General features: G+C 45.7%; 1 protein-coding gene and 1 long non-coding RNA gene across 2 annotated transcripts in view; one reads left to right on the top strand and one right to left on the bottom strand.

The window, feature by feature from the left end:
* Positions 1-403: 403 nt before the first annotated feature.
* HELT (helt bHLH transcription factor) lies at positions 404-10657 on the top strand. The gene is made up of 4 exons (XM_019736059.2): positions 404-528; positions 9174-9278; positions 9553-9649; positions 10054-10657. The coding sequence occupies exons 1-4, from the start codon at positions 433-435 to the stop codon at positions 10548-10550; spliced, it is 795 nt and encodes a 264-aa protein (XP_019591618.2). The 5' UTR covers positions 404-432; the 3' UTR covers positions 10551-10657.
* A 9231-nt stretch (positions 10658-19888) lies between these two features.
* Positions 19889-27026, bottom strand: part of LOC109449634 (uncharacterized) — a 66540-nt gene continuing 59402 nt past the window's right edge. The window contains exon 9 of the long non-coding RNA XR_012495548.1: positions 19889-20115. This is a non-coding gene — a long non-coding RNA (uncharacterized LOC109449634). The remainder of the gene's footprint in view (positions 20116-27026) is intronic.

The raw sequence follows: 27026 nt of genomic DNA, 5'->3' as shown, positions 1-27026 counted from the left end.
ATTAACTAATACAATCTGCTAATCTTCTATTTGTTTTCTTCTCCTTTCTCTTCCTTTTCCAACCTCCTTTGTCTGCTTCTCTTTTAATGCCTTTTATACATCCTTCCACTTTCTTTCTTTCCTTTGTGTGTCTTTCCCCTGCTGGTTTCTCCCTGCGTTGCTGGGGATCCTATCAACTGCAGAGATATACTAGGAGCCAGTGGAGCAGAAAGCCTCTGGCTGTGACCACACTGACTGCTGGAGAGCCGCCCCCTTGGTGGGAAAAGAAACCGCAAGGGGGAGGGACTTATCGAGGTCAAATGACGTCAGTGGAGAGCCAGCACCAGGATCAGGTCTCCTGGCAACCGGAGCTCTTTCCACCAACTGTGCCAAACACTCAAGTGGGGACGGTTGAGATGTCATGAGGCCCCTGGAAGGAGACCCTCCCTCCCTATGACCTGCACTTCAGAGAAAACATGTTACACTGACCCCTGCCCTGCTCCAGCAGGCGGAAAGAAGCCTGCTTATGCTGGAAGGCAAGGAATTCAGGTGGGTTCCAAGTCCCTGCGGTTGGAATCCAGGAGTTTACTCATGCTCAGGGGGGCAATGTGAGACCCTCAGAGGCTGTGCCATCACCTCTCTGGTTTTTTTCTTTTCTTTTTTTTATTTGGGAATATTGGGGAACAGGCTGTTTCTCCAGGGCCCACCAGCTCCAAGTCGTTGTCCTTCAGTCTAGTTGTGGAGGGCGCAGCTCAGCTCCAAGTACAGTTGCCGTTTTCAATCTTAGTTGCAGGGGGCGCAGCCCACCGTCCCATGAGGGAACTGAACCAGCAACCTTGTTGTTGAGCGCTCGCGCTCTAACCAACTGAGCCATCCGGCTGCCCACAGTCAGTTTTCTGATGTGAAGGGCTGCAATGCTAAACTCCACAAGATTTAATCTTGACCTGCCACCTCCTGAGCAAATATAAGCAAGCCCACCAACCTACCTTTCCTCCTTTTGCCCTCCCTCCAACAAGCATTTATTGAATACTGTCACCGTGCGGACACTGTGCCAGATGCGAAGGTCCCTGTCTCAGAGAGCTCACACGCCAGTGGAGACAGACTGTGTGATGTGGTGGGGCTGTCACACCTGCCCCCTTGCCCAGACCGCACATATGACTGGTCTCCCGGGCAGCTCTCTGAACATGCTGACACCCTGTTCACTGATATCTTAACCCTTCCAATTTATACACAAAACTATGGAAACCAGAGGGGTGATGCACCCTGGCAAGACACAGCAGGTCTCCAAACAGCAATTTCAAGGCTGAACCCAGTTTCTTTTTAAGCCTCTCAAGTGGGTCAGCCCTTGTTATAGAAGTTGGTTGTTCAATAGTTCCATCCACCAGAGGGCACCAACCAACCCTTCATCCCTGTTAAAATCCACCCACATCCCCAAGAGCCTCATCTAGGTCACTCTGCTTCCAGATCCATAATACTAATACCTTTTATCCTGCTCAAAATGAGCCTCGCAAAACAGGCAAACTTTAAACTAATCGCACAGACTTTACTCCTGAACCAATAAGAAGGTAAGGGGTGAGTGAGTCAAGCTATCCTAATGCAAAAAGGGATCACAGATTGCCTTATTAATAAATATATCAGAACCAATAAAAGATTTTTAAAAACCTATGCTCATCCTATCCATCTGGCAAAATCTAATGTCAACAGATAACCACAACATAACCTCACATGACTGCCAAGCCATTCTTAGATAGCAATGGTATCAAATAAATACCAGTCCATGGAATCACCTGACAAGTTTTTTCTTTTTTTAAAGATAGAGATTCAACGACCACCCCCAAGGAGATTCTTTTTACTATGTCTGGAATCGGACCCAGGAAAGTGTGTTGTTAAAAGGTTTCTGTGTAAAAGAGTTTGGAAGCCATTGCTATATAATTAGAGCATCAGAAATGTGGAGAGCGAGAGTGAGAGAGAGAATTGAACTCAAAGGTAACTCGCACCTTTGGGGTCTGTCACTAGGGATATTGAGTACTGCCCCCCCCACACCCTGCTTTGTGAAGCAGCAGCTGCACTTGGTTGTTGGAAGGTGGTGTGAATCTCTTGGCTGAGAAGTCGCTCCCACACCTTCTAGTATCAATGGGACCAAGACTATAGGTGTTAGATCAGATCAGCCTGTTTGTATCCAGCTCTACCAGCTAATGGTTATGCGCCCTTGAGTCAGTGAAATGGAATTCCCCAACCCTTGGTTTTCTTATCTGTAAAATACACAAAACACTTATCTCATTGTTGTGGGGGTTAAATGAGCAAAGCACTGCGAAGCACCCAGCGCCTGGAGAAATACAGAGCCTGGGAAGTAAGAGGTGGCTATGTGCTATCAGCCTATGAGAAAGAAGACCAGGACAGGTCCCCCACTGCCCCCCACAAGGCATGAGTGACCTGGGCTGTCTGCGAATCTAATCACAAGATGCGCCTCTTCAACTCCAGCTGGTAGTTTATGGCGGCAGGGACGACTGTCGTTTCTGGCATGTGGGGTGAACTCATCAGCTAAGAAGCGCTCGTATCCCATAGTCCAGGTCAGGGAAAGAGTGAGCCTCCCTTCTGTTCCTGCCGCTCTTCAGAAACTTGCAGAGTTGATGGCAACCGCCATGGTCAGTGCCCAGGGACCTTTCAAATCCCATAAACATGTTCCGGTATCTCCGATACGTCCTGCTGAGCACTTCCTCTCCCCTGAGGCCACCCTCACCTTTGCTCTTAGGCATCACAGGAGCCTCTGAGTGCTCCCCTGCCTTTCTGATGACCCCTTCCTGTTTGATGTCCGTCACCTATGCCTGGCCTACCAGTATGCCCCGGATTCTGTCCTTGGTCCCATGCCCTCTCCTTTAAGTGCTTCTTCAGCGATTTCATCCATAGTCACGATCTGCAGGCCGACTCTTCCTTTTTTATCTCTGACCTTCAGTTTCCTATCTCAGCTGTCTTCTGGGCATCCACTTATGGGGTGTCCCAGGAATTCTTCAAAATTGGTCAGTCCAAAAAAATTGATAGGTCCAAAATTAAATAAATCATTCTCTCTTATACCTCTTGCCCTCATGAACATACATCCCCCAAATGACCTTATCTTCCTCCTTATTGCTAATCTCAATTAATGAGGTTACCATATAGTCAATTCCCAAACCAGAAATTCAGCAATCGTCTTCCCTATTCTTCTCCCACCATATTTAATCTTTCTCCAAGCCCTGCTGATTTTCTCTCTCAAACATGCTCAGCTCATCTCTAACCTCATTCAGGCCTGCAGCGTGTTCACCTGACCCAGTGTGACATAAAGAAGTTAAACTCCTTGGTGCCAAGTCTGCCCCCACCCATGACTGCCGCTCCATTCATTCTCTACCACGCTCGTCCTCACAGTTCATGACCTAGTAAGGCTACATGGTGGTTCCCCAGCACCATAAAGTCATTTCATGCCCTTGTGGCCTTCTTCATGCCAATCCCTTTACTGAGAGCACCCCTTCCACTGGTCTTCACTCGGCCACTCCTGACTGCAGTGCATTGAGTGGTGATCCCCCAAAAGATATGTCCACCAGAACCTGTGAAGGTGACCTGATTTGGGAAAAGGGTCTCTGCACATGTAACTAAGGATCCTGAGATGAGATCATCCTGGATTATCCAGGTGGGCCCTAAATCCAATGACAAGAGTCCTTATAAAAAAGAGGAGAGACACAAAGCTATGTGAAGAAAGAGGCAGACATGGGAGTCATGCTGCCACAAACCAAGAAACATAGGGCCACCAAAAGCTGGAAGAGACAAGGAAGAAAATATCCCCAAGAGCCTTCAGATGGTGCATGGCTCTGCTGACACCTTGATTTTGGACTTCTAGCTTCCAAAACCAAGAGAAAACAAATTTCAAAACATGGAAGGCAACACTTTCATTTATCCTACAATCTCCTTAAAAGTATTCTTGCTCAATGGTTATTTTTGCATTTCCCCTAGTTCTTTTAATTCTTTTAAAAGTCCAAACATAAATGGTGAAATATGGCCATATGGGGCCCTGTGAGAGATTACCTGTAGAATTAGCTCCAGCATGAGGCCAAAATAATCTTGGAATATTCTCTCCTAGCGTTCCTTCATTCAACAACAGTACATTGAGCAGTGTAAACATGACCTAATGGAGTCATAATTTTCAGTTAACAAGATCCCCAGTTGACACCAAACCAGTATCACAAGGACTCTGAGAGGGACTTCTTTAAATTGGGAGGGGGGTTAAGGAGGGGCGAAAGGGGAAGGGATTAAGAAGTACAAATTGGTTGTTATACAGTAGTCATGGGGATGTAGGGTATGGAATAAGGAATATAGTCAATAATATTGTAATAACTAGGTGTGGGGCCAGATAGGTCCTAGATCTATCAGGGTGATAGATGGGAACGGGGTTGGGGGCAGGGTGAAAAAGGTGAAGGGATGAAGAAATAAAAATTGATAATTACTACAGTATGGGGAATGTAATCAACAATGTTGTAAAGTTCATGTAAGGTGCCAGATGGGCACTGGACTTATCAGGGGGATGACGTCATAGACTGTGTAGATGCCTGACCAATGCGCTATGCACCTGAAGATGAAGTAGAATCATATTGTATGTCAACTATAACTAAATATGTAGGTATGTATAGTCATGGGATGTGGAGTACAACATGGGGAAGGTAGCCCATGGTATTGTAACAGCTATGTAAGATGTCACAGGGTAGTAGCTTGGGGGGTGGGTTATCACTTTATGAGGGATTTAAATGTTTAACTATTACATTGCTTTGTACACCTGAAACTAATAAAAAAATCAATTTAAAAAAAAAGACCCCCAGTTGATTTGTATGCACTTCAAAGCTTGAGAAGCACTGATCTAGCTGAAGTTGGAGGCCACCATTTGGTATTGAACAGCTGATGGGCAAATCCCAGGTAGGAATGGCCATCCCAGAATGACAGCAGGAGAGCAAAAGTGGGGACTTTCAGGCGGTACTAAGTGGAATGAATTAACTGCCTCCATGGAAAGGCTTCCCACAAACAAGGGGAGCTTTCTAGCACCGCTTTTCCCAATATTTTATAGAGCATTTGTGGTACTTCCCTTAAGTATTGTCTCCCTCTATATGCAATGATTTTTCTGTCTGCATGTCTCTCCAGGAGTCTAAACATAGACTAATATTTAATCAGCACTGTCTAATTTCTAAGTAGTCTGGCTTCCTAGCTTTGCTCTGATTTTGATGTTAACATTTGGATCATTTAAAACGACTATGAGGTTGAGAGCCTTTTTCAGGGTCACACACCGTGGGAGAGCCAGCTGGCCTGCCAGCACTAGGTGATGTCACCTGTGAGAGGGGGTGTCCAAAGGCCCCGAAGCAGTGACTTAATTTGGTCAATTTCAGAAATTGTGTCTTTTTCTGGGAGAGTCGCGCTTTCTTAGGGATAAGAAAAAAATATGAAATGAATGAAAGTATCATACAACACTGCAAATCTCACCAAGTACTAGTCTATTAGAGCCACCGCAGAAGAGATTTCCATGTAAAATAGAACGATTCATTGAGTAGGTAAGCCTTCTTATAGGTAGTTTGCCTATATTTACTTATTTCATTCCAGTGGCCACCTTGGGACCTAGGCGATAAGAGTAATTACGTCCTTTTTACAGAAGAGGAAACTGAGGCACAGAGAGACTCAGTGAGCAGCCCAATGTCTCCCCTCGCTGGTAGCTGATAAAGCTGAAATTTGAACGACTGGCTCCAGTGACCAACGCTCTTCATTACTCTGTTCTCCTTTTGGGTGGAAACGAGGTCAGGAGCAGGGCACACGTAATGACCATCCTGAGGAGGAGGATTAAAAGGAAGATGATTATGAGGGTCCCAGTGGCCCCGTCTGGCAGTGTGATTCAAGCCTTCTGGCTGGTAAGGGAGAAATGAAACACATTCTCTTCCTCACCAGAATGGAAAGAGACATTCTCGGTCTCCCAGGAGGACATGGTGCCCCTGCACCCCATCTCCTCCCACACACCCACCTTCAATTCCTTTGGGCCCCCAAGTCACACGTGTGTTCTTGCAGCCGTCGGCAAGCCCTGGAGCCCAGCTCCCAAACAAACCCAGGAAATGAAACAGTTTCCACAGAATGGAAGTTGGCCTGTGGAAGGTGCCTGCAGCTGGCAGTTAACACCAGCAGTAAGAGGATCAACTCCTCGTCCAATGGCTTAAAAAGGGGGGTGGGGGCGAGAAGTGTGCGCACTCCCTTTCACCCATTCACATCAGTTAATTTGGATGATAAGGGTTTGTGTTTAATCCCTTTGTGTTCGAGTGAATATACTGAAATTGACAACCCCTAGGAGGGCACCGGAGGCTGGCAAAGCAACCTGCGGGAGGGTGCGGGTCGTGTCCAATCTGGCGTGAATCAGAAAAGAAACGTCATGAGGACACTGAAAGCAAGACGGAGACGGACACCCTAGGGGTGCGTGGCGCAGACCAAGCCCCACACCTCCCAGGCTGGGGCAGGTGGGCTGTTCCCTTCTGCAGGGCCAGCACCCCAGGTACGCCCTGCGCCCTAGGAGCTCCCTAGGTCCCAACAGCAAGCAGGGCTCCACCCTAGCCACCTCTGATAAGGACTAAGGGCACCCAAAAGGGAGAACGCAGGTCCTGCCATAGTCTAGCAGAGTCGAGAAAATGTAGGTAAGGTGGGGAGCAGAAAAGGAGAGGAAGATATCTGAGGAGAGATGTTGGTTCTCAGACTGAGCAGATTAGAAAGTGGAAAGAGTTTGGCGGCTCTCGAGCAGGTCATAAAACCAAAACCATTTTTATAGTTTCTATCTGTAAGAAAGCTTACCTGCGCCGTCCCCGTTCCCCCCCCCCCCAAAGTCTGCAGCCCCCTAGAGTGAGGATTCGGAGGCAGTAAATGTAACTGTACCCTGTCGAAGGGGGACGAGGCCCCGGGCTACTGGGCCAGGCTGCCCGCAGAAGCGCAGGCGACGGAGAGACTTCCCAGCCGCCGCCCCCCTCCTTCCCCTCGGGCCTGTCCAGCAAATTTCCTCCCTCGTTTCTGTTCGTGCCTTCCCTCCCTCCTCCTCCCCCCGATATATTCGCTCTCTAAGACCATAAAAAAGAGATCAACTTCCCTAACTTCACGGAACCCTTTTCAGTGACAAATATTGATGCCCAAAGTGTCTGCGCTCTCCCGCCCCCAAACGTTAAGAAAAGGCGCCCGCGAAAGGGGGACATAAAAAGTTAACAATGCTGTGAAAATATGTTTGCAGAAAATAGACAATCGTTGGATTAAACGTATTCAAGTATGAAATAATGCCTTTTTGTGTCAAAACTTGGGCGATGGGCGGGTACAAAAGTTCCCTGTGGCAGCTACTTGCTCCCTTTGTGAGCCGTGCGCCTTGGCGTCTCCACTTGGGCGCATTACTCAGAGCCCTCTAAGCGCGATTGTTTCTCCCTTTCTAATGACATTTACCGGATCAAAACATGCTGTTAATTCGATCAGAAGGCTTCACCCTCCCTGACAAAGCCACAATAATTTCTCCTGAAGTTTGTTAAATTGACCAAAATTAGGCAAATGAATAGGGGTCTGTAGGCGCCCCCTCTCGCAGGTGACGTTGCATAATGCTCGCCTAGGCCAGCTGCATTCCCCCTTTTCTTCTCGGCCCACTCTTCTCTGTGTTGCCCCCCAATCCTCCCACCACCCCCCTCACTCACACACAAACACTCCTGCTTGCCTCTCCTCCCCCACCCTCTGGCATTATTAAAATTTAGCCCAATGAAACTATTTATATTTTTCAATGGACATTTTCGTATAGGATAATAGGCTACAAATTGAGCCTCTTCCCCCCTCGAAGAGAGAGCTCGAGGGGGGAGAAAAGCAAGCAAAGGACTTGGTCAGGGAGTATGGGGGAGCGTCGCGTGCCAAAGACCGGCGGGAGGGGCCAGGCAGGCGGGAGCCTCGTGTGCCAGCCGCAGCCCCACACCTGCCGGGATGTCCGGACAAATAAAGCGGTGTAAACAAAAAGGGGGGAGATGGACGTGTCACCAAGTCGTGTGAGAAAAGCCTGGGAACAAACGGGGCGCCTCCGTCTCCAAGAGCTCTCCCTTGAACCCGGCGGAACAGCCTATTAAAGGCTTACTTAATTACTTTAATGACTCTGGACAGGCTTTAAAACGCACTCGGCGCTGGGACTGCGAGCTTGCTGGGATTTGTAAACAGAGAATCGTGTGAGACTCAGCGGTGGGACTAAAGGAGGCGACACTGTTTTGTGAGGGTCCTCGCCCCCCGGTGCCCGCGGCCGCTGCGCCTCTGCGCTTCGCGCTGGCGGCTGCGACCAGCGCTCACTTGCCCGCTGGCCCCAGTCAGTTCACAGCCCCTTTTCCTGCCTCGGCTGTTGCCATGCAAATGCTATTCCCCGCCGATCACGTGTCCTTTGCAGGGCCACGTGGATTAACAAAGCTGATCTACCCCCAGCTCGCCCCCCTCGGCTGCTAAATTTTTTTTCTTAACTTCTTTAAATCTGATCTTGAATGCATACATCCCCCAAACGCAGCTCCCTTAATCCTATGGAATAATTCAACTCGTGAATGCACTTGGAGCTCTAGATGACCGCTTTATAAGGCAGCCCCTCAGAGCGGTGAGGCGGCAGTCTACCTGGGATACTCGAGGAGGCACACGAGGTGGAGTGTGGACGGGTGACTCGCGCCACCGCCTCTCCCGAGGGCGCGTTCTGACCAGGATGTCAGATAAGCTCAAGGAACGCAAAGTGAGTCGGCTGAGCCCAGACAGCGCTTGCCTCCTGAAGGCGGGGGCGTCTGACTCCCCTTGGCGGCCAACTGGCTGGGCGGATGGCAGGGACGTGGTAACTCGAGACTTCTCCTGTAGCGGATCCTAAGCAGTTTGGGAAGGGAATGAGAATAGTGAGGAGACGCCTCAGCTGGGCAGGATCCTACGCCTGGTGGCCACCTCCCCATGGCCCTGGCGCTCAGCTTGGTTGTGTGGCCCAGCGGGTAGTGAGGCTGCAAGCCGAGCACCAGTGTGGGCATGAGAGGTCAGAGCTCCAAGTATGAAGGGACAGGGACTCCTTGGGGGCAAGTCCCCCCGGCAGCACTGGTGGCTGGGAAGACGGTTGGCACGCAGCTACCGCTGTGCCTTTGTCGACTCCCTGGGCAAAGGCATACTGAAGGCACTTCTTTTCGCAGAGAACCCCGGTTTCCCACAAAGTGATAGAAAAGCGGAGGAGGGACCGGATTAACCGCTGTTTAAACGAGCTGGGCAAGACGGTGCCCATGGCCCTGGCGAAGCAGGTAACGTTGGCTCCAGAGAATAGTGTGCCAGGCGCTGGGGATTCTCTGCTCCACTCTCAGCCTGGAAGCCAGGAGTCTGGGGACGGAGAGGGATGTACACGTGGCTGTCCTTCCCCCGGGGCTTGAGCGCTGAGTGAGCGCCAGGCGGCCCTCGCGCAGATCCACTGCAGCACCCTGCTCGCTGGTCCTCTCCAGATAAAACTGTGCACCCAGCCTGCGAGGGTTGGCCTGCGCCCCGCTGGGCTGCTGCGAGGAGCCCTTCCTCCTTTTGCAGAGTTCCGGGAAGCTGGAGAAGGCGGAGATCCTCGAGATGACCGTTCAGTACCTGAGGGCCCTCCACTCTGCTGATTTTCCCCGGGGAAGGGAAAAAGGTGGGCGCGGGCTGGGCGACGGGAAACCTGGGCAGGGAGCGTGCGCCGCACGGAGACTGCGTGTGGGAGTAGTTGTGAAGGGGCGCGCGGGAGAGGCCTCCTCTCTGGATGCTGCCGGAGTCCTGAGAAAGCTAAGCGGGGCTGGAGAACAGGTTTCTGGGGAACTGGTTCGGTAACCTCCTCTCAGGTGGGGAGGAGCAGGGTCAGACTCTTAAGGAAATGGAGATCGCTCGCTTGCGCTTTTCCCGGCTCCGGACTGGGGAGAGGGGAAGGCGGACCTCAAATGGGAACTTGGGCCAGAAAGTGTGATGGGAGGTACCTGACACTCACTTTGGGCTCCCGGTAGGGAAGGAGCCGCTCACAGTTTTTCTTACTTTCCATGATTTTTCTTGTCCCTCCACCAGAACTGCTAGCGGAGTTTGCCAACTACTTCCACTACGGTTACCACGAGTGCATGAAGAACCTGGTGCACTACCTCACCACGGTGGAGCGGATGGAGACCAAGGACACCAAGTACGCGCGCATCCTCGCCTTCTTGCAGTCCAAGGCCCGCTTGGGCGCCGAGCCCTCCTTCCAGTCGCTAGGGTCACTCTCGGAGCCGGATTTCTCCTACCAGCTGCACCCAGCGGGGCCAGAATTCACGGGCCACAGCCCCAGTGAGGCCTCCGTGTTTCCGCAGAGCGCGGCACCCGGGCCCTTTCCCTGGCCACCTGGCACGGCTCGCAGCCCCGCGCTACCCTACGTGCCTAGCGCGCCCGTGCCGCTCTCCAGCCCCGCGCAGCAGCACAGCCCCTTCCTAACACCGGTGCAGGGGCTGGACAGGCATTACCTCAACCTGATGGGCCACGCCCACCCCAATGCCCTCAATTTACACACTCCCCAGCACCCCACGGTGCTCTGAAGCCAACCGAGCCGCCAAATTTCTCTGCGCTCGGGGCACTGCTTAGGAGAAATACTGTATATTGTACAGGTGTAAATATTATGCTGACAAATAGTTGACTGGGGGAAATCAAGATCGAATTAGTCTTCTGAAGGATCTCCCCCTGGCAATAAAAATTTTCTGGTAAAGATCCAAAGAGTTGGATTTCTTTGTTACCTTCTGCTGCTTCATAACCCATTCCCTCGGAGGTGCAGAGGGCGCCAGGCTGACTGGGGCCAAAGTGCCTGGCTCTCGGTGATTTGAGCTGGGGGGGGGAGGGGCAGGGTGAAGGGGAGGCTAAATGGAGGCGTCGCTTGGGGAATAGGATTCGAGGCTTTCCTGGGGCTCCAGACCCGCACCCGCCTCGCGCGCAACTTGGGCAGCAACTTGGGCATTTGCCTCGGAGAAGGGAGGACGCGAGGAACAGGGCCATTGGCTCTCAGAAAATGCAAATCGAAGGACCCGCCCCAAACTGACTTTGGCGGACTTGCGCCAGCTCGGATCCGAGCGCCCTTCCTACCCTGAGACAGGGCCCCAGGATGCGCTCGCAGCGCGCGCCCGCCAGTGTGGAGCTCGGTGACGGGTCAGCGGGATGCGTGAATAGGTTTACAGCCTCAACAGATCTCTGTAAAAAAATATATGCAGAGGAAGTAACTTCTGGGTTATGACTTAAAAACAACACCCGACGAAGTTTTTATCTTTGGATGACAACTCCTCTGCACCGGCGGGTTCAGGGACGCCAGCGTTGCCTGTTACGCACATACCAGCTCCACTTCCGGGGAGCTAGGCAGCAGGGTGAGGCCAGCATTGCCCTGGCTGGGAGAGGCGCTCCTCCAAGGGATTGTTCCCTCTGTGGATCCCGACTATCAGTCCGTTGGCGCGGGGTCGAGACTCGGGGTTCTCCGTGCAGGTTCTCAAAGCCTGGTGAGCAAAGGCTTCCCCTCTTTCTCTCCCTGGGGTGGGAAGGGTCGGGAGTGTATTTTAACCTTCTCACTCCACCCAGAACATAGGTAAGTTTCGGGTCTAGGGGAGACTTGGCGACAATATTTAGGGCATTGTGGTTGGTTTTTAATTCCATTTGTATCTGCCCTTATCCACAATGATACATTTAAAATAGCAAACTAAAATCACGTTTTTCTTAGACTCAGACAGCAAAATGAGCCTAGCTGCTGTTTTATGTAAAAATGAACAGGTGAAATGAACAAAGTACCTAACCAGCTAAAGTTGTGTTTGTGAGGATTTAAATTTTTTCCTTCATTTTTAAATTTGTTCTCATCTTTTCTTATTGTTCCGTTAGCTTTGATGCCCTTTAAATAAATAATTCAAAATTATGTAGCAGGATTTCCTGTTTCCACAGGCCATTTAGTGCAACTATCATGATTTGTCTTCTCCTAGATTAGCTGGAGGACAATAAATTAACTTATTCCATTTCTGCGGACAGGGTTTAAAGGAGCTCTGACCTAGCCTGCTTACTAAGGTCATGGGAGAGGATGACCTGCAATTTGTAAACCATCAAACTTGATTACACAGAGACAGTACAAAACAAAACAAAACAAAACACCTCATTACATTGCCCATAATGTGGAATTTAAATGTGTATGTTTTCGGGAGCAGAGGGAATCTATAAACTTTCGAAAAGGTCTTGTAAGTAAAGGGTTCTCGCCCTTACATGCACTACATGTCACTACAATGCTTATTTAAAAAATGTGAGAGACAAATAAATATCTCCTCCCATATGAACTCTATAGCTGGAGCAAGAATGTGAGAGTAAGGCCAAGAGGCCTTCTGGTTAACAAATACACACCGAGCAATATGGGATGAAAACAAATTATGCAGAAATAGGAGAATGCACGACGCCTATTATTGGAACACATGTCTTACACCCATTTTCATCAGTGCTGGATACAGAATATGAAGACGGCCTTTCAGGCTTTTCTTCCTCTGAGCATTAAGCCAATCTGAATTCCCTTTGGCAGTGAAGCATTAAAGATATAGTGTTACCCTGGAAATATAAATTATTAATATATTCAGCATTTTTGTCACTTCTCAACTGTTAACCAAATTAGACAAAACTTTCTTTTGCTAAGTAGATTTTCTCTTTGGGATTAGCTTTGGGAATGCACAGGGCCACCACAGTAAAAACTTTGGTCATTTACATATAATTTTGCAAACTTCCACTGGCCCATGACAGTCTTTGTACCTCAAATGTTGGTATTCTTGATTTTTTTTTTTTTTCATTCTCATTTAACTGTGGAGGATAAAACCCTGCTTTGGGTTTACAATGACTTTAGAATAAAAGTTTCCCTCCCCTTTCTCTCTCTCTCTCTCTCTTTCTGAAACCTTCATCCAAAGTTCCAATCCTTCAGGCTTGGCCAAAAGTCAAACTTGGAATAGTTTGACTTTGCAAAAGATTAAAAATGTCACTACAAAATGGAACTGACTCAAATCAGATTGTGACTTTAATGTGCTCTTTCTGCACTTTCTCTGATAACACGTTACTTCCAGCCTTCCTGTCCCCAAACCCGGAGCTCCTCCCTCCTCTGTCTGAGTCCCTTACGCCCAATCCCTCCACTCTTTCTTTTAAATAAGTTGTATAGCAATGGTTTCCAAGAGAGGCTCAACCAAACCCAGAAATAACAAAAAACAAAACACAGTGCGTTTGGCTGGAGGTGACCCATTGTGATGCCTCTGAAAGGGGCCATCTCTTATTTCTTGGGCTTCATCCTTGAGTGGGCAAGGATAAAAATAATCATCCCCATGAAATCAAAGGTTTTCTCCAGAGGCTTGAGGAACAAAGCTGATGACTGGTGCTTTGGGTTGGTCCCCGAGGCTCTGCAGGGCTAGAACTAGGAGCTTCTAGGCACTGTAGCCACCCCCGCCGAAGGGGTGGTAATACAGAGCTCACTTGTGCTTCCAAGCGTTATTGAACAAACACAGCCACTTGTACCAGTGGGGGCCCTACAGTCTGGGCTGCTAGATACCAGGCAAGGAAGGTGGATGAGCAGCTATGTAAGTGCCTAACTGACCCCAAGGAAGTATGGAATTGCTCTGACCTGGTAATGGGTGTCTGCAGAAAGTAACACACCAAGAGGAAGGCACTAGGGGGCATGTGGTAGAAGCCCAGTAAATACTGGGGGTGCCAAAAAAATGTATACAAGTGGACACTTTTTTCAATGTTGCCCAAGCAGTAGTTCGCCGTAATCAGAAGTGTCTGGACGCTGATCGTAACCACTTTGAGCACCTCTTGTAATTGCAGAAGTGAAACGTGACTTGTATTCATCTTCTGTGATCAGTATATATCATTACAATTTTAGTAGTTTTTTTTCCTTTCTTAACATGTGTATACATTTCTTTGACACCCTCTGTGTATGTATTTGTGGAATCACTGAACTGCCTAACAGTGCTGAGTCTCTGAGAATCCTGCATCTCCCCTAGGCCCCTTGTTTCTAGCCCTCAGTCCCCTCCCTGCTTCGTCAGAGACCAGAAAGTAGTTGTACACCCACCCAGACATCTGTTGAGTGATCTACACATTCTAAAAAGCTGTCAAATGGAGCAATGATCCACCCTTTCCCTAAAACATCTACTTTGTTGTTGATGCCGGGCCTGCAGGGTTGAGGCAATTCAATACAGGCTCAGCTAAATGCAGAGCCCAAATCCTGGATTTGAACTCAGAACTAGCTCTGTCCTTTCACATGGGAAAGATCCAAGACCGGGCTGATTCCACCCTCTCTTCTGCCCCATTAGTTGCTCAAAGTATGTCTTCTTGAGACAGACTACCTGGATTTGCATTCCAGCTCCGCTGGGTACTAGCTATGTGCCTTTGAGCAAACTGCTAAGCCTCTCCATCTCTGTTTCCTCATTTATAAAACAGAGAGAGATAAAAAGTACACATACTTGGTAGGGTTGCTATGAGGATTAAATGAATTGGTACATTCAAAGCACTCTAGACAGTGGCTGAGCCACAGTGAACATTCAATAAATATTAGCTACTGCAATTATCAATTCCTCCGTCCCTTCTCCCAAAGAGTCAGATCCTTGGGGTCACCTGAAACTAAAAAACAAAATGCAAAGGCAAATCATGAAAAACTTTTAAACCTTGGGGATTGTTCTCACACCCCAAGGCTTGTTCTGGAACAAGGCAGTATTCATTTAGGGCAAATGGGGACAGGGAGCTTTAATTCCATCCCATGGTTGATTTTGGGGCTGTGAGCCCCAGTCCAAGTTAGGACTGGTAGGCAGAGCCCCTCTAATGACTTTGGGATGCTATATCTCCACTCTTTCATATACAGAAATTGGCCTCATGTTACTTTGCAACAGCTGGTACTCCATTCCCGCATTCTCTCCACTTACACGTGCTAATACCTATTAACACACAGATCTTTGCCATTGCAAACTCTGTTTTAAAAGATGGGGTAAGTAATTCCATATTCCTTAAATATACTTTCTATGGCAGCTTTATGCTCTTCTCAGCATTTCCCCCCAAGTTTTTCCCCATTCAAGTCTTTTTATCTATTCATCAGCTGTGTGCTCCACTCCTGGCTCCAGACTCAGCCCTCGGTGTAGGTAAAGCTCATCTGCAGACCTGCAGCTCCCTGGATCCTGCGCCCTGACTCACGCCCTTTCTCACTTGGCCTTCAGTTCTCATTCTCTCTGTTTTTCTGATTGCTGGGCTCCAGATAGCTGATTTCCCATGTCCCTGTGGCCTGGTGTTAAGAACTTATCCTGCGTTATGTGCATGTGTCCCGTGTGGGGACAGATGAGTGGAGGGAAACTCCTAACACCTCTTAGCAGCCCTCTCATACTCCTCGGCGATCCTACTGGCGTGTTTGGAAGGCAGACCCAGGCATGCTCACCTAGCCCCTTTCTCTCTGAGTGCCAACCTGCCTACAGGAAGCAAGCGACCATTCCCTACCAGGAGAGATGGAAGAGTTCCTTCCAGCTTTTCCTATGCTTTTTATAGGTTAAGTTTCACTCCGAGGTGAAATGCTGCAAGCCCGCTATCTCTGCACATTGAAGTCACATCCCCCAAACAGTTGCAAAATAGACATTTTTATTTCCACCTGACACCTACATCTCAAATGATTCTGAGCAGATAGGAGAAAAAAATGACTATGTATCGAATATCCTAAAACCCCAGAAGCTGGGAGCCTGTATGTGTGCACCTGGGAAGGAAGAGACACACACTGCCTGTGGGCATCAAGCAGTGCAGGCCCAGGAGTAGCTGCACATGTGCGCGGTGTCAGCTGGGGTGCGCACGTGTGTACATGGCTAGACAGATGGGCCACCAAACTAAAAAGAATTGCTGGGTTAGAGCTGGAGGGACCCGACGACTTCTGGCTTGCTTGGAAGTTAAACTGCAATCATTATGAAGGTTTGCAAATCTGTCCCATTACGATCTTCGTCAAACCCTCTACACGGTGGGAAGAGCTGAAGCAAAGCATTAGAGAGGCAGCAGGTAGTGCTATGTGCTAAGTGGGCCGTAGGAGAGAGCAGGAAGTTACTGAAATCATAAAAGATGACGGTGGGAAATTTGGAGCAGGAACTCTGGGCTGAGCTATAAAGAAAGGGTGCAAGGAAAAAGGACCCCAAGAGAAGAGGGAACTTGGGCACTTTTCACTTTCTCTATTCCCAACTAGCCTCATTTATTATGTTTAGCTTAAAAAGCAAGAGACAATAAAAATATATTAAAGTTTTATGAATAAGATGAAACTTTCTGACTACCATATTTCTAGGAGCCCTTTTGATGAAACAAAAGTAAGCCTCCTCGATTGTTTTTTTATAGGTATATCATTAGAGCTCCTTCACACACACAAACTTTCATTTATATCCACTAACACCAGGATTTAATTTTTATATAAACATGATTTCTGTTTTATATTTATGTTAGAATATAAATCTGTGACCTAGCCCTGTTGCTCTTTGTAAATACAATCTAAAGTGCAATTAGTGAAGGAAAAAGTTGCTCCAGAAGGGAGCACGGGCAGACCGCACACGTTTTAGGACTGTAAGTTACAACCCATCCCTGCACTTTTTGGATGTAGGGTCTGCCACGCATGTGGCACAAGCGTAAAGGCCACCATACCGCCTCAGCAATACTGGAGGGGTGGGGGAGAGTCGGGGGGAGTCAACTCTGGGCACTGGGGAGAAGCTGTTTTAGAAAAACTCAGAGTGGAGGGAGGGTCATTTGCAAATTTATGTTCTGGCCAGAAGCAATAAGTCCGTTAAAGCCTGAAGTTTCCCTGATTCCACAGACTCTTCCCGCTCTGATGTCCAGCAAAGAGGTAGGCATGAATATAGACTTGAACCTCATCTGAACTACATGATGGCTCAGCCAAAAAGATAAGAGCAGCATGGATGCCGTCAAATTAGAACGGAATAATAATTATTCTGACCCTGAACCCTACGCTGCTGATGGCCCCAGCATGTGTGGTGAGGAGAGGCTGGGGGGAGGGGGGGATTTTACTGACGTATTATTAATTTTCGAGGGAAGAAGTTGAGCTAAGAATTTCTTAGCATACAAATTAAAATGAAAAGATAAGTAGGATTCTGTCATCCGTTTCCTTGGTATGAAAAGAATATTTACCAGTGAGACATTTTCAAATCTTTTCAATCATGTATTACAGAGAGAGACACCAGGAAAGCTGAATATGCTTTGGATTGGATGATGGCGTTTAGGAAGCAGTAATTCCACAAAGCATCAAATGGCTTTCTATGAGGACAGTTTTGTAGGTAATAACCAAGTGATGCGGGTAAAGAGAATGTATGATGAATTTCTGCTGCACCTGATGGGGTATTTGCTGTGGCTGGTAAGCATCTTCCAAAAAAGATTTGTAGTCTATTTTTCCATCTCAGTTCCGGTCATAGCTGACAGTGCATGATAACCCTCATCTTCATTAAGGAGGACTTTGCAGACCTTAAGAATTGATCTGAATTCTGGAAAGGAAAGGTAGCCACTACTGTCAACACCTAGTTTCTTAAAAGCTCTCTGTAGGGTCTTCCACTCAGGCTGGAGCTACAGATGAGGAAATAACTGGACATACTCTTCCTCCCCAAATAAATATATCAAAACATAACTATTCCCTCCCTTCCTTTCTCCCCTTCTATCTCTACCTGCCCCCCTTATGCCCTGATCACCAGCTTTTGTTTTGTTTTGTTTTCTCTTAGAAGGTACGACCCATTTATCCTGAAGGTTTCTTTTGAGGCCCTTAACTGGGTAAAGCCATCCCATTGCAAGAGAAAGGAAACCGCTTTGGTCTGATTTCCGGCTCTACCCTCACCCCAGATAGACTCACAATCTGTTGCCCCTGTACTCACCACTATTGCTTCACCAGTCTCTCTCCCTTCTCCTAAACTCCACATCCAAACAGTCATCAAGTCTTGTTGATCTTGCCTCCTATCTCTTTAATTCATTCATTTCTACCTCTTCTGCCACAGCCACAGACCAGGCTGCCAAAGCCCCCTTTCAGCTTCCCACCAATTCTCCCAGCCTCCATTTTTGCTTCCTCTAATTCATTTTCAACATAGCAGGCAGAGTGATTTTTTTTTTCCAAAACACAAATCGCATACGTCTCAGGCCTCACTGCTTGCCTCTACCCCAAACACAGCGTGGGCCACACTGACTTCCTTCATTCCTCAGGTGCACAGAGCACTCTTTCAATGCCAGACTATCGCGAACGCTGTATTTCAGAGGCAAAAGAAAGTTCAGAGTGCTTTTTCCCTTAGGCAACTGGTCAGCACACTCAGACCTGCTGCTTCTTCCCTAGAGAAAGGCTGGACTTTATTCTCAGGCGAAGGGGAACACGTAACTGCAGTACCACTGAACCCATTCATACACATTTGTCTCTGAAATGGCCTCAGAAATTCCAGGTACGAAACACTGGCCACATCATACGAACTTTATGCTCTGGTCTATGTGGTTTTTCTGGACTTTTATAATCAAACAATATCGTTATTAGGAGCATTAAATATTATCACTAAGAACATAGGTTCTGGAGCTAAACTTGCTAGGGCTGGAATCCTGCCTCTGCCATTTTCTATTTCTATGACCCTAAACACGATTTAACAGGTGTGCTTCGGCTCCCGTCAGTGAAACAGAACGATCGCAGTTATCCTACAGGGTTGATGGGAGGATGGAATGAGTTCATAGAGAGCAGCGCCTTACCGATGGTCTCTACCCAGTAATTCAGTTATTAGACTGAAATCTGCCTGAGATTACTAGATAGACTAAAACAATTTCTTTTGAAATTGCTGGCCTATTTATTTACAATATTGAACTTTTGAAAAAAGTTTGTCAATGCATTGCCTCTTTTCTTCTTGAACCAGTCATAGTTTTAGTGTTTTCCTCTCCACATCAGAGGAGACATCAAGCACGGATGAAAGAAAGAAAGAGATCTCTTTTTAAGACTTGCTAGGTACCAGGTCCAGGGACAGCTCTAGAAGTTCTACCAGTCAGAGTTCAGAGCCTCCTGGTTGGAACAGGGCTGGGGGATGAGGATTTGTCTTACGGCTGCAAACACACGTTGTCCAGCGGATGGAAATTAAGAGGGAGCTAAATCCCCCAAAGGTACTCCCTGTCGTCTCCCCTGACCTGGCGCAGCATTAGGCACTTCCACACACAATAACTCCATTTAGTCCCCACAATAGCCTCTGTCGGAAGTAACCTCACCTTCTGTCGGAAGTTTTCTGATGAGGGCTAACTCATAGATCAAAGTTACCTGCTGTTTTGTGGCAGAGCTGGGATTTGAACCACAGCTTGTTTGCTTCCCAGGGCGGTGCCCTTTCTATGCAAAAGCTGCCACGATCAGGAACATTTTCACACTCTTAGAATACCGTGGTTTGTAAAGCTGTGGTCCTCCAGGACCTCAGAACCGGACAGCTGGAGGTCCCATTGTACAGTCTTCAAATTCCAGGTTTAAAAAAATAACATCGCTTTTAAAAACTAATTATAAAAGCAATATAGGCTCATTGTAGAAAGTTAGGAACACAATGGAAAGCGTAAAGAGGATACAAACACACCTACAATCTTACCATCCAGATATAAGGATTAGCATTTTGGATATGTTTCCTTAAAACCTGTTTTGGACACATTAATTTTTACGTAAGTTTTAAATAGCTAATAGGTTTATATGGTATAAAATGTTAGAAGTACAAAAGGGTCCCCAGGGAAAAGTCTCGCTGCCACCTCTGCCCCCAGCCATCCAGTGCCCTCCTAGGAAACAATCACTAAGACCGGTTTTTAATGTGCCAGTTTTAAAAGACAGTCCATGCATACACATAAACTGAGTAACTTTTAAATTATCTTTTTTTGAAAAATGGTCCATGTATGAGTAAATACAAACATACGTCTCATTTTTCTACCCTCTCGCTCTGACTCACTTTCCATCTCCTTCAGCGTCACACGTCCTTCCCAGCATTTCACATTCATCTTCATCCCAGTGGTTGCACAGGCCAGTCAAAATCACCTGAAAGTCTCCCCTGCTGATGAATCCAGTGGGAAAGGGATCGAGTCTTGAAATTTTTTTCTGAGATGATCCCATAAATACTCCACCTAGGAGAGACGAGGAATCAGAAACTATATGATGCTGAGTCTCTTAAGCAGAGCGGCATGTATTTCAGGACGTGTGATGCTGTATCACAGCTCTCTGAACAACACTAAGTCTTTCTAAGTAGTGAGGGTCACTGGGTCTAAGTAACTTGCCTATTTTGACCCCTTACAGTTTTTTCTTCCAAAATACTTGTAATTTCCTAAACTTGCCAAGCTCTCCCCTGCCTTTGCATATGCTCTTTCCTCTTTCTTCTAGAAATTCCTTCCACCATCATCAAAACCTCCTCACCTCCCGTCTTTACCTGGCAAATTCCAGCTTTCCCTGTAAGATGTAGCCACCAGGTCTTTCGGAAAGCTTTCTCTAATACCCCCATTTCACAATATCATTGGGCACATCAGCGTGTTACCTGTGCAAAATCCATTCTTCATCTGACAAATACCTGTTAAGTACATGCCAGGAACTGAGGAAATGGGGAGTAAGACAAGTGATGTCCTGATAGCAGTCATACAATCTGATGGGGAAGAAATTAGGTAAGCAGTTATTCAAGTACGATAACTGCTAAACAGGAACATTCTGGGTACTGGTAACGGGGCGGGGGAATCTAGAGCAGAGGCTCCCAATGGGTCCAAATGAGGCACAGAAAGTAACACTTCAGCTGATGCCTGAAGGAAGTGTTGGAATTAACTAGGTGAACTGGGGAATAAGAGGAAGGAAAAAAGAATTTCAGGTAGAGAACATTTGTGCAAAGGCTCAGAAGCATGAAAGAGGAAGGAATTTTTGTGAGATTCATGGTTGTCCGTATGGCCAGTGAACTGTTTTAAGATTTGATGAGATGTGCCTTTTGGACAAATCGCTCTGGTTTCAGTGGGGAGAGGAGCAGGACTGGAGACGAGGGCCTGGTGTTTGTAACATTTACCTTGAATTTCCCGACAAAGAGTTGAAGCCCAGTATCAGTGTATCTGAGTTTCATAATTCTGCATTAATTTTGACTGCTCACTTACTCCTGAGCTTTTAAAAAGGGGAGTAGTCTGGCACCTGAGCTTAGCAGAGGCTAGCAAAGAGTGCAAGAAATGTCTGGAAATAACAAACTGTAGGACTTCCTTAGAGCAGCTTAAGCTCTAAGATTAGGCTCTTTTCTTGTTAAATTGAATAAAGCCACATGAAATGGAGTCTCTTACTATTCCTATTAAAATATATCATTAAATTAAAACAGCAGCATCTTTATTAAACAGGCACTAATTTCCAAACTTAACAAATGACAAGTATTCTCTACAGTGGAAGCAACCCAAAGATCCAACCACAGATGAGTGGTTTGTAGGCAGGCACTGAAATTAATCTTGACGAAGGCAATGCCTGACACAGAAATGAATAACAATGACTCGGTAATGTATATTATGTATGTATCAGAATAAAGGTCTGATGCAAACATGGCCCAACTGCTCTGCTAAATTATGGTGACGGGATTGTGAACATTAGAGAAGAGACTAAAGATAATAAAATGCCCAGTAAGAACTAAAGCCTTTTTAGAAATCTTTTTATTGTAAAATTAAACAAAGATACAGAAAACCATGTAAACAAATATTAGTTTAATGAGTTAAGGCAGACATCCCTGTAAGAGCCGCAAAGATCAAGAAGTAGAATTTTGCCATCTCCATGTAGCTTCACCCCAATCCCAATCCCTTCCTCCCCCATCAAGTAACCACTATCCTGACTTTTATAATAATCACTTCTTTGGATTTTTAAAAAATAGGTCTATCACCCAAACGTGAATCTTGGACAATTTAGTTTTTGTCTTGCTTATTTAAAAATATGTGATATGTCTTTTAAATTTCTTTTAATCTATACGTAGTTTCTCCCCATCCATCTCTTTTATTTTCTTAATACTTTATATGTTGGAAATCCAGGCTATTTGATCTGTAGTTGCACAAAGGCTGGATTTTGCTGGTGGCACTCATGCAACTCAATATGTTCTTCTTGCTTCTGTATCTTGCAGCTGGATCCAGAGGCCAGATCAAACTCAGGTTGGATCCCTTTGACAAAACTAAGCACTTACAAAAACAAAACTGGAATGAACTGTTACTAAGGCTTGCATTTCACCGATAGCGATAGCCACGGCACGGATGTGCCCAGCTCGGTCTGTCTGCTCTGGTCTTGGTTACATCCTGCTCTCCGCCATCAGTCAGAGGGGCTCACTGCGTCTGCACATACCCTCCTTTTGGCTCTAAAAGCTCATTGAGCTAAACATTTCCTCTGACACGAGAGAACTGACTCCTACCTCAGCTTCAGGCAGAAGCTCCCCTGGCCCACTGAGCTGGGAGTTTCCAGTCCAGTTTATTCACTGACACCTCACCTACAAAGCTTCATGGGATGAAGAAGGGACATTCTCTCCTCCTCCACTCAAATACACCAGCCTCTTCCCCATTCGTTTCCCAAATATTATTCTCAGTCATACTGAAGAAAACGTATTGACTTTAAAGTTTACACTGTTCCAGTGACCTCATTTAAACTGAAATGTACCTTTGTCACCTTTCATCTTCTGAATGCAGTTTTGCCCCAAAGGCGTTTAAAACGACACAATAAGGACTCATCAGTGTCGTCATCCTAGCCTATGATCAGAAATTTAGATCGTGGTAATGGATAGCTTAGAATGGCCATTCTAGTAATCAAAATTTATGGAGCATTATTTCTTGAAGAATTAAAAATATCTTAGCAATTCATTTTTCCTGAGGTGAAATAGTAGATCCTATTTTTGAGATCAGATGGAGTCACACGGCTATTTATTCCTACCATGGCAATGACACACCATTTAACTAGGGGGTCACCCTTGGCACTTTCCTCTCCGTTACCTGTACATACAATCCATCACCGAAATCTTAGCTCCACTGTTCTCCATGCCGTTTGACACTTTCAGAGTCCAAGCCACGGTTTCTCACCTGCAATACTGTCCCAGTTTCCTAACTGGAGTTCCAGGCTACGCTTCTGGCTCTTCAAAATCTATTTCCATACAACAGTCTGCGTGGCTTGTTCAAATGGAATTCAGATTGTATTTTCCTCCTCCCCTAATTTCTTCAATAACCTCTCATCATTGCAGTAAAATCCAAACCCCTCACCACAATCAGCAAGACTGTGTCCCGGACTCTCACCAACCCCTCCAACCTCACTGCCTCCTGTTCGCCACCTGGGTCTCTATGCACCAAACGCCCTACTCTTCCCTCAGGGCTCGTGTCCTCAGCGTGGGGCCTTCAAACATTCTTCCCCACTCCACTCTTCACTCTTTCATTGTCAGGTTTCAGCAAAACCTTCCAGGCCTACCGACCTGAATTAGATTCTCCTTCACTTACACACTAAATATCTGGTGAGAGAAACTTGTTGTTTTATCTCCCTTCAAGTTATTTATCATAATTATTTTAAATTGTGGTAAAATAGACATAACATAAAGTTACATCTTAAAGTATGTAGTTCTGTGGCTGTCAGTACATTTGTATTGCTGTACAGCTATCACCAACTATCTCCATAACTTTTTCATCGCCCCTTACTGAAAGTCTGTACCCACTAAACCAAAGTTCCCCAATCTTCCCTCCCCTTTCCCACTGGCAACCATCATTCTACGTTCTGTCTCTATGAATTTGACTATTCTAGGTATCTTATGGAATTAGTCAATATTTGTCCTTTTGTATCTGGCTTATTTCACCTAGAATAATATCTTCAAGTTTTATCCATATTATAGCATGTGTCAGAATTTCCTTCCTTTTTAAGGCTGCATGGTATTCCATTGTGTGTACATGCCACAGTTTGTTTATCCATTCATCTGTTGATGGATACTTAGGTTGCTTCCACCTTTTGGCTTGTGTGGAAAATGTTGCTATGAACTTGGGTTACAAGTATCTGTTCAAGTCCCTGCTTTCAGTTATTTTAGGCATACACCCAGAAGTGGAACTGCTGGATCATATGGTAATTCAATTTTTAATTTTATGAGGAATCACATACTGTTTTCCATGGCAGCTGCATCGTTTTACATTCCCCAATGCACAAAGCTTCCAATTTCTCCACATTCTCACCAGTACTTACTTTCAGTTTTAAAAAAATAATAATAATAATTATCCTAATGTGTGTGAAGTAATGTCTCACTGTGGTTTTAATTTGCATTTCTCTAATGATTAGTGATGTTGAGCATCTTTTCCTGTGTTTATTTTTATATATTTGTGCATCTTTGGAGAAATGTCTATTTAAGTTCTTTGCCCATTTTTAAACTGGGTTGTTTGGGTGTTTTTTTTGTTGTTGTTGCTGTTGAATTATAGGTGTTCTTTATTTTTTCTGGGTATTAACCTTTTATCAGATATACGATTTGTAAATATATTTCCCCATTCCTTGGGTCATCTTTTCACTCTGTTGAAGTGTCCTTTCAGGTACAAAAGTTTTAAATTTTGGTGAAGTCCAATTTACCTAGTTTTTCTTTTGTTGTCTGTGCTTTTGGTGTCATATCCAACAAATAATTTATAATTATATATTCATCTGAATGTTTTATTTCATAAATGTATACCCTAAGAGACAATAAGTTACGCAAAGGCAGAAATCTCAGTTTTGCTCACCAGCCTTTCCCCAGTGCCCGGACTGGAGCTGATGACTGGTCCTTGTTCCAATATGTGTGTTTGTAATATGTGTGTAATGTACATCTTCTGAGGTTTTTAATTTGCGATGTATTATGGTACCTTACTAACTTGGGAAGTTGGGAAAAATACTGATTAATAAGTGTGGTTTCCATGTGAAATTTAATTACCTTTAGCATGAAAATTAAGACACATAATTTAAATCAAACCATATGTAAAGTTTCAAGAAATGTTGGGGAAAAATTAAACACAACAGAAACTACGTCAATAATCATTTTTAAAGCATATTATTTTTTTCAAATCAAAACAAAATGACTAAAAACTCATTGCCCAGGCTTTAATCAATTCATTTCAGATCTAATGTAATTTCATGACATATTTTTTCATTCTTCATTGGCAAGTTTTCCAAAGTGGTATAGACATGCTTCTTACATGAAATGAGGGTTACAGCCCTCTTGCACTAGCTTAAGTGATAGCCCAGATAAAATGCTAAAAGGAGTCTTCCTTTCCTTCCTGATTTTGTAAACATGTGGGAGAAAATTAACAAGTATTCATCTGCTTCTTAGATCAAGCAAACCTAAAGGGAGTCTCTAATTCTTTTACTTGTATGCTCTTGGGAATTAAAATTGAATAAGGCCTGTACTGTCAACTGCAAAACAGCAGGGGGAGCTCATGAGGTTTTTAAGGCAGCTATTATGAGATACCCTCCCCCTCTAAAAAACATTGCATTAAGTATAAACTGAACAGTACTAAGGAGAAACCCAAACAAGGAGAAAAAGAGCAAATAATAATAATGGAAGGTCTTCTAATAAGAGGTGCAAATGGCCAAAATCAATTTTATAATAAAGGACGATACAAACTAATGCTTAATCCAGACCTACAAACCCAACTCTCAGACTATCCTTCCGTACCCAACAGCCCAGTGTGTTCCTGGGTGCCCAAGACCCCATCACTGTTCCCCTTAATCATCTTTTTCATGTGCCAGATGGCTTAAAAACTATCATGCTTAAATTTTCTAGAGATGTTTTGTAAATAGCGAAATTTTCTTTGGGAACAGCTTAAATGGTATTATATTTTTAAATGGGGCTGTAAGCCACAGAATAGTGAAAGAATATATGAAACATAGCCCTTACTCATGGAAAGAGTGAGGGGAACCAAGAGCTACATACTGAATTTTAGGGTTAGGATAAGAAGTCACCCCCAGTGAGGACAGCAGTGGTGTAACAGATATGAACAGAAAAGCATGTCCTATTTGAGAGAAATAACAAGTGACCTGGGTACAACTTGCCATGTTGTCCTTTGAACCTTAGCTGGGGAGACAGGAATCAATGTTTAGCATTGATGGGCTGGAGGGTGCTCTTTATCGTCAGAGACAACTGTGCATTGCACACGTCAGCGTGATCTGCTGGCACTTCCTGACCCAAGGGCTTTCACCGACAAGGTATCTTGACCTCAAATGGAAGTCAAGACTATTCGCCTTTTTAGGATTCAGAAGATGGAACCAAATTCTTTGGCTTTGACAGTGCAGCCTAGGTACTCCGTCTTTCTGGAAAACTGCTGAAATGCACCCAAATATAAGATACACTCTTAAAACTGTATCACATAAAATGAAATACATAATGAGATTCTAAAACTTAATCATGCTGTAGATTGCCATGTCAATTGTGGAACCTACTTTTTCAAACTTTCCTATGGTACTACAATTTTCACTAAGATCTCCTTTACGTACTGAAGAGACAGTTATTAAAAAGTTAACAATTGTAAGACTCCATATAATATAGCAAGCTTTTCTGTGATGGTCCAGAACAAGGAAGGAGAAACAAATTATAAAGAAAATCTTTTTGAAAATACAAACACCTGACAGCCAGAAATCATGGAAAGCTTTATCAGAACTGTTGAAGGATACTGAATGATTGATTTAAAGTCTTTGTGAAATTTTCAATAAAAATGGAAGTGAGGAATTTGGCTCCCATTAAGTAGCTATTATAGGCAGCCAACACGGGGTCTCACTTTCCCCTCCCCTTCAAAGAACTGACTTGGCAGGGAGAGAATGACCAGTGAGCGAGGAGTGGTGATCCAGTTGAGGAGGCCTGGGCTACCTGAGGTTAAGGCCCCGCCCGCCCAGAGGTGGGGATCACAGAGATTGAGAATAAAAAGAACTTCTGCTTCTGGGCCTACAGCCTAAACTGAATGTGCAGCCTGAAAATGAGGAGCTGGCAGCAACTTCCCAGCCAGCTTAAAGAGAAAAGAGAAAAGCACTCCCCTCTCATCTCCCCCAAATAAAGGTCCAGCATCTTTTCCTAAAG

Source organism: Rhinolophus sinicus, linkage group LG04 (assembly GCF_036562045.2).
Source record: "Rhinolophus sinicus isolate RSC01 linkage group LG04, ASM3656204v1, whole genome shotgun sequence".
Classification (NCBI taxonomy): domain Eukaryota; kingdom Metazoa; phylum Chordata; class Mammalia; order Chiroptera; family Rhinolophidae; genus Rhinolophus; species Rhinolophus sinicus.
Note: the sequence above shows the minus strand (reverse complement) of the source record. Positions and strands in the feature narration are given on the sequence as shown.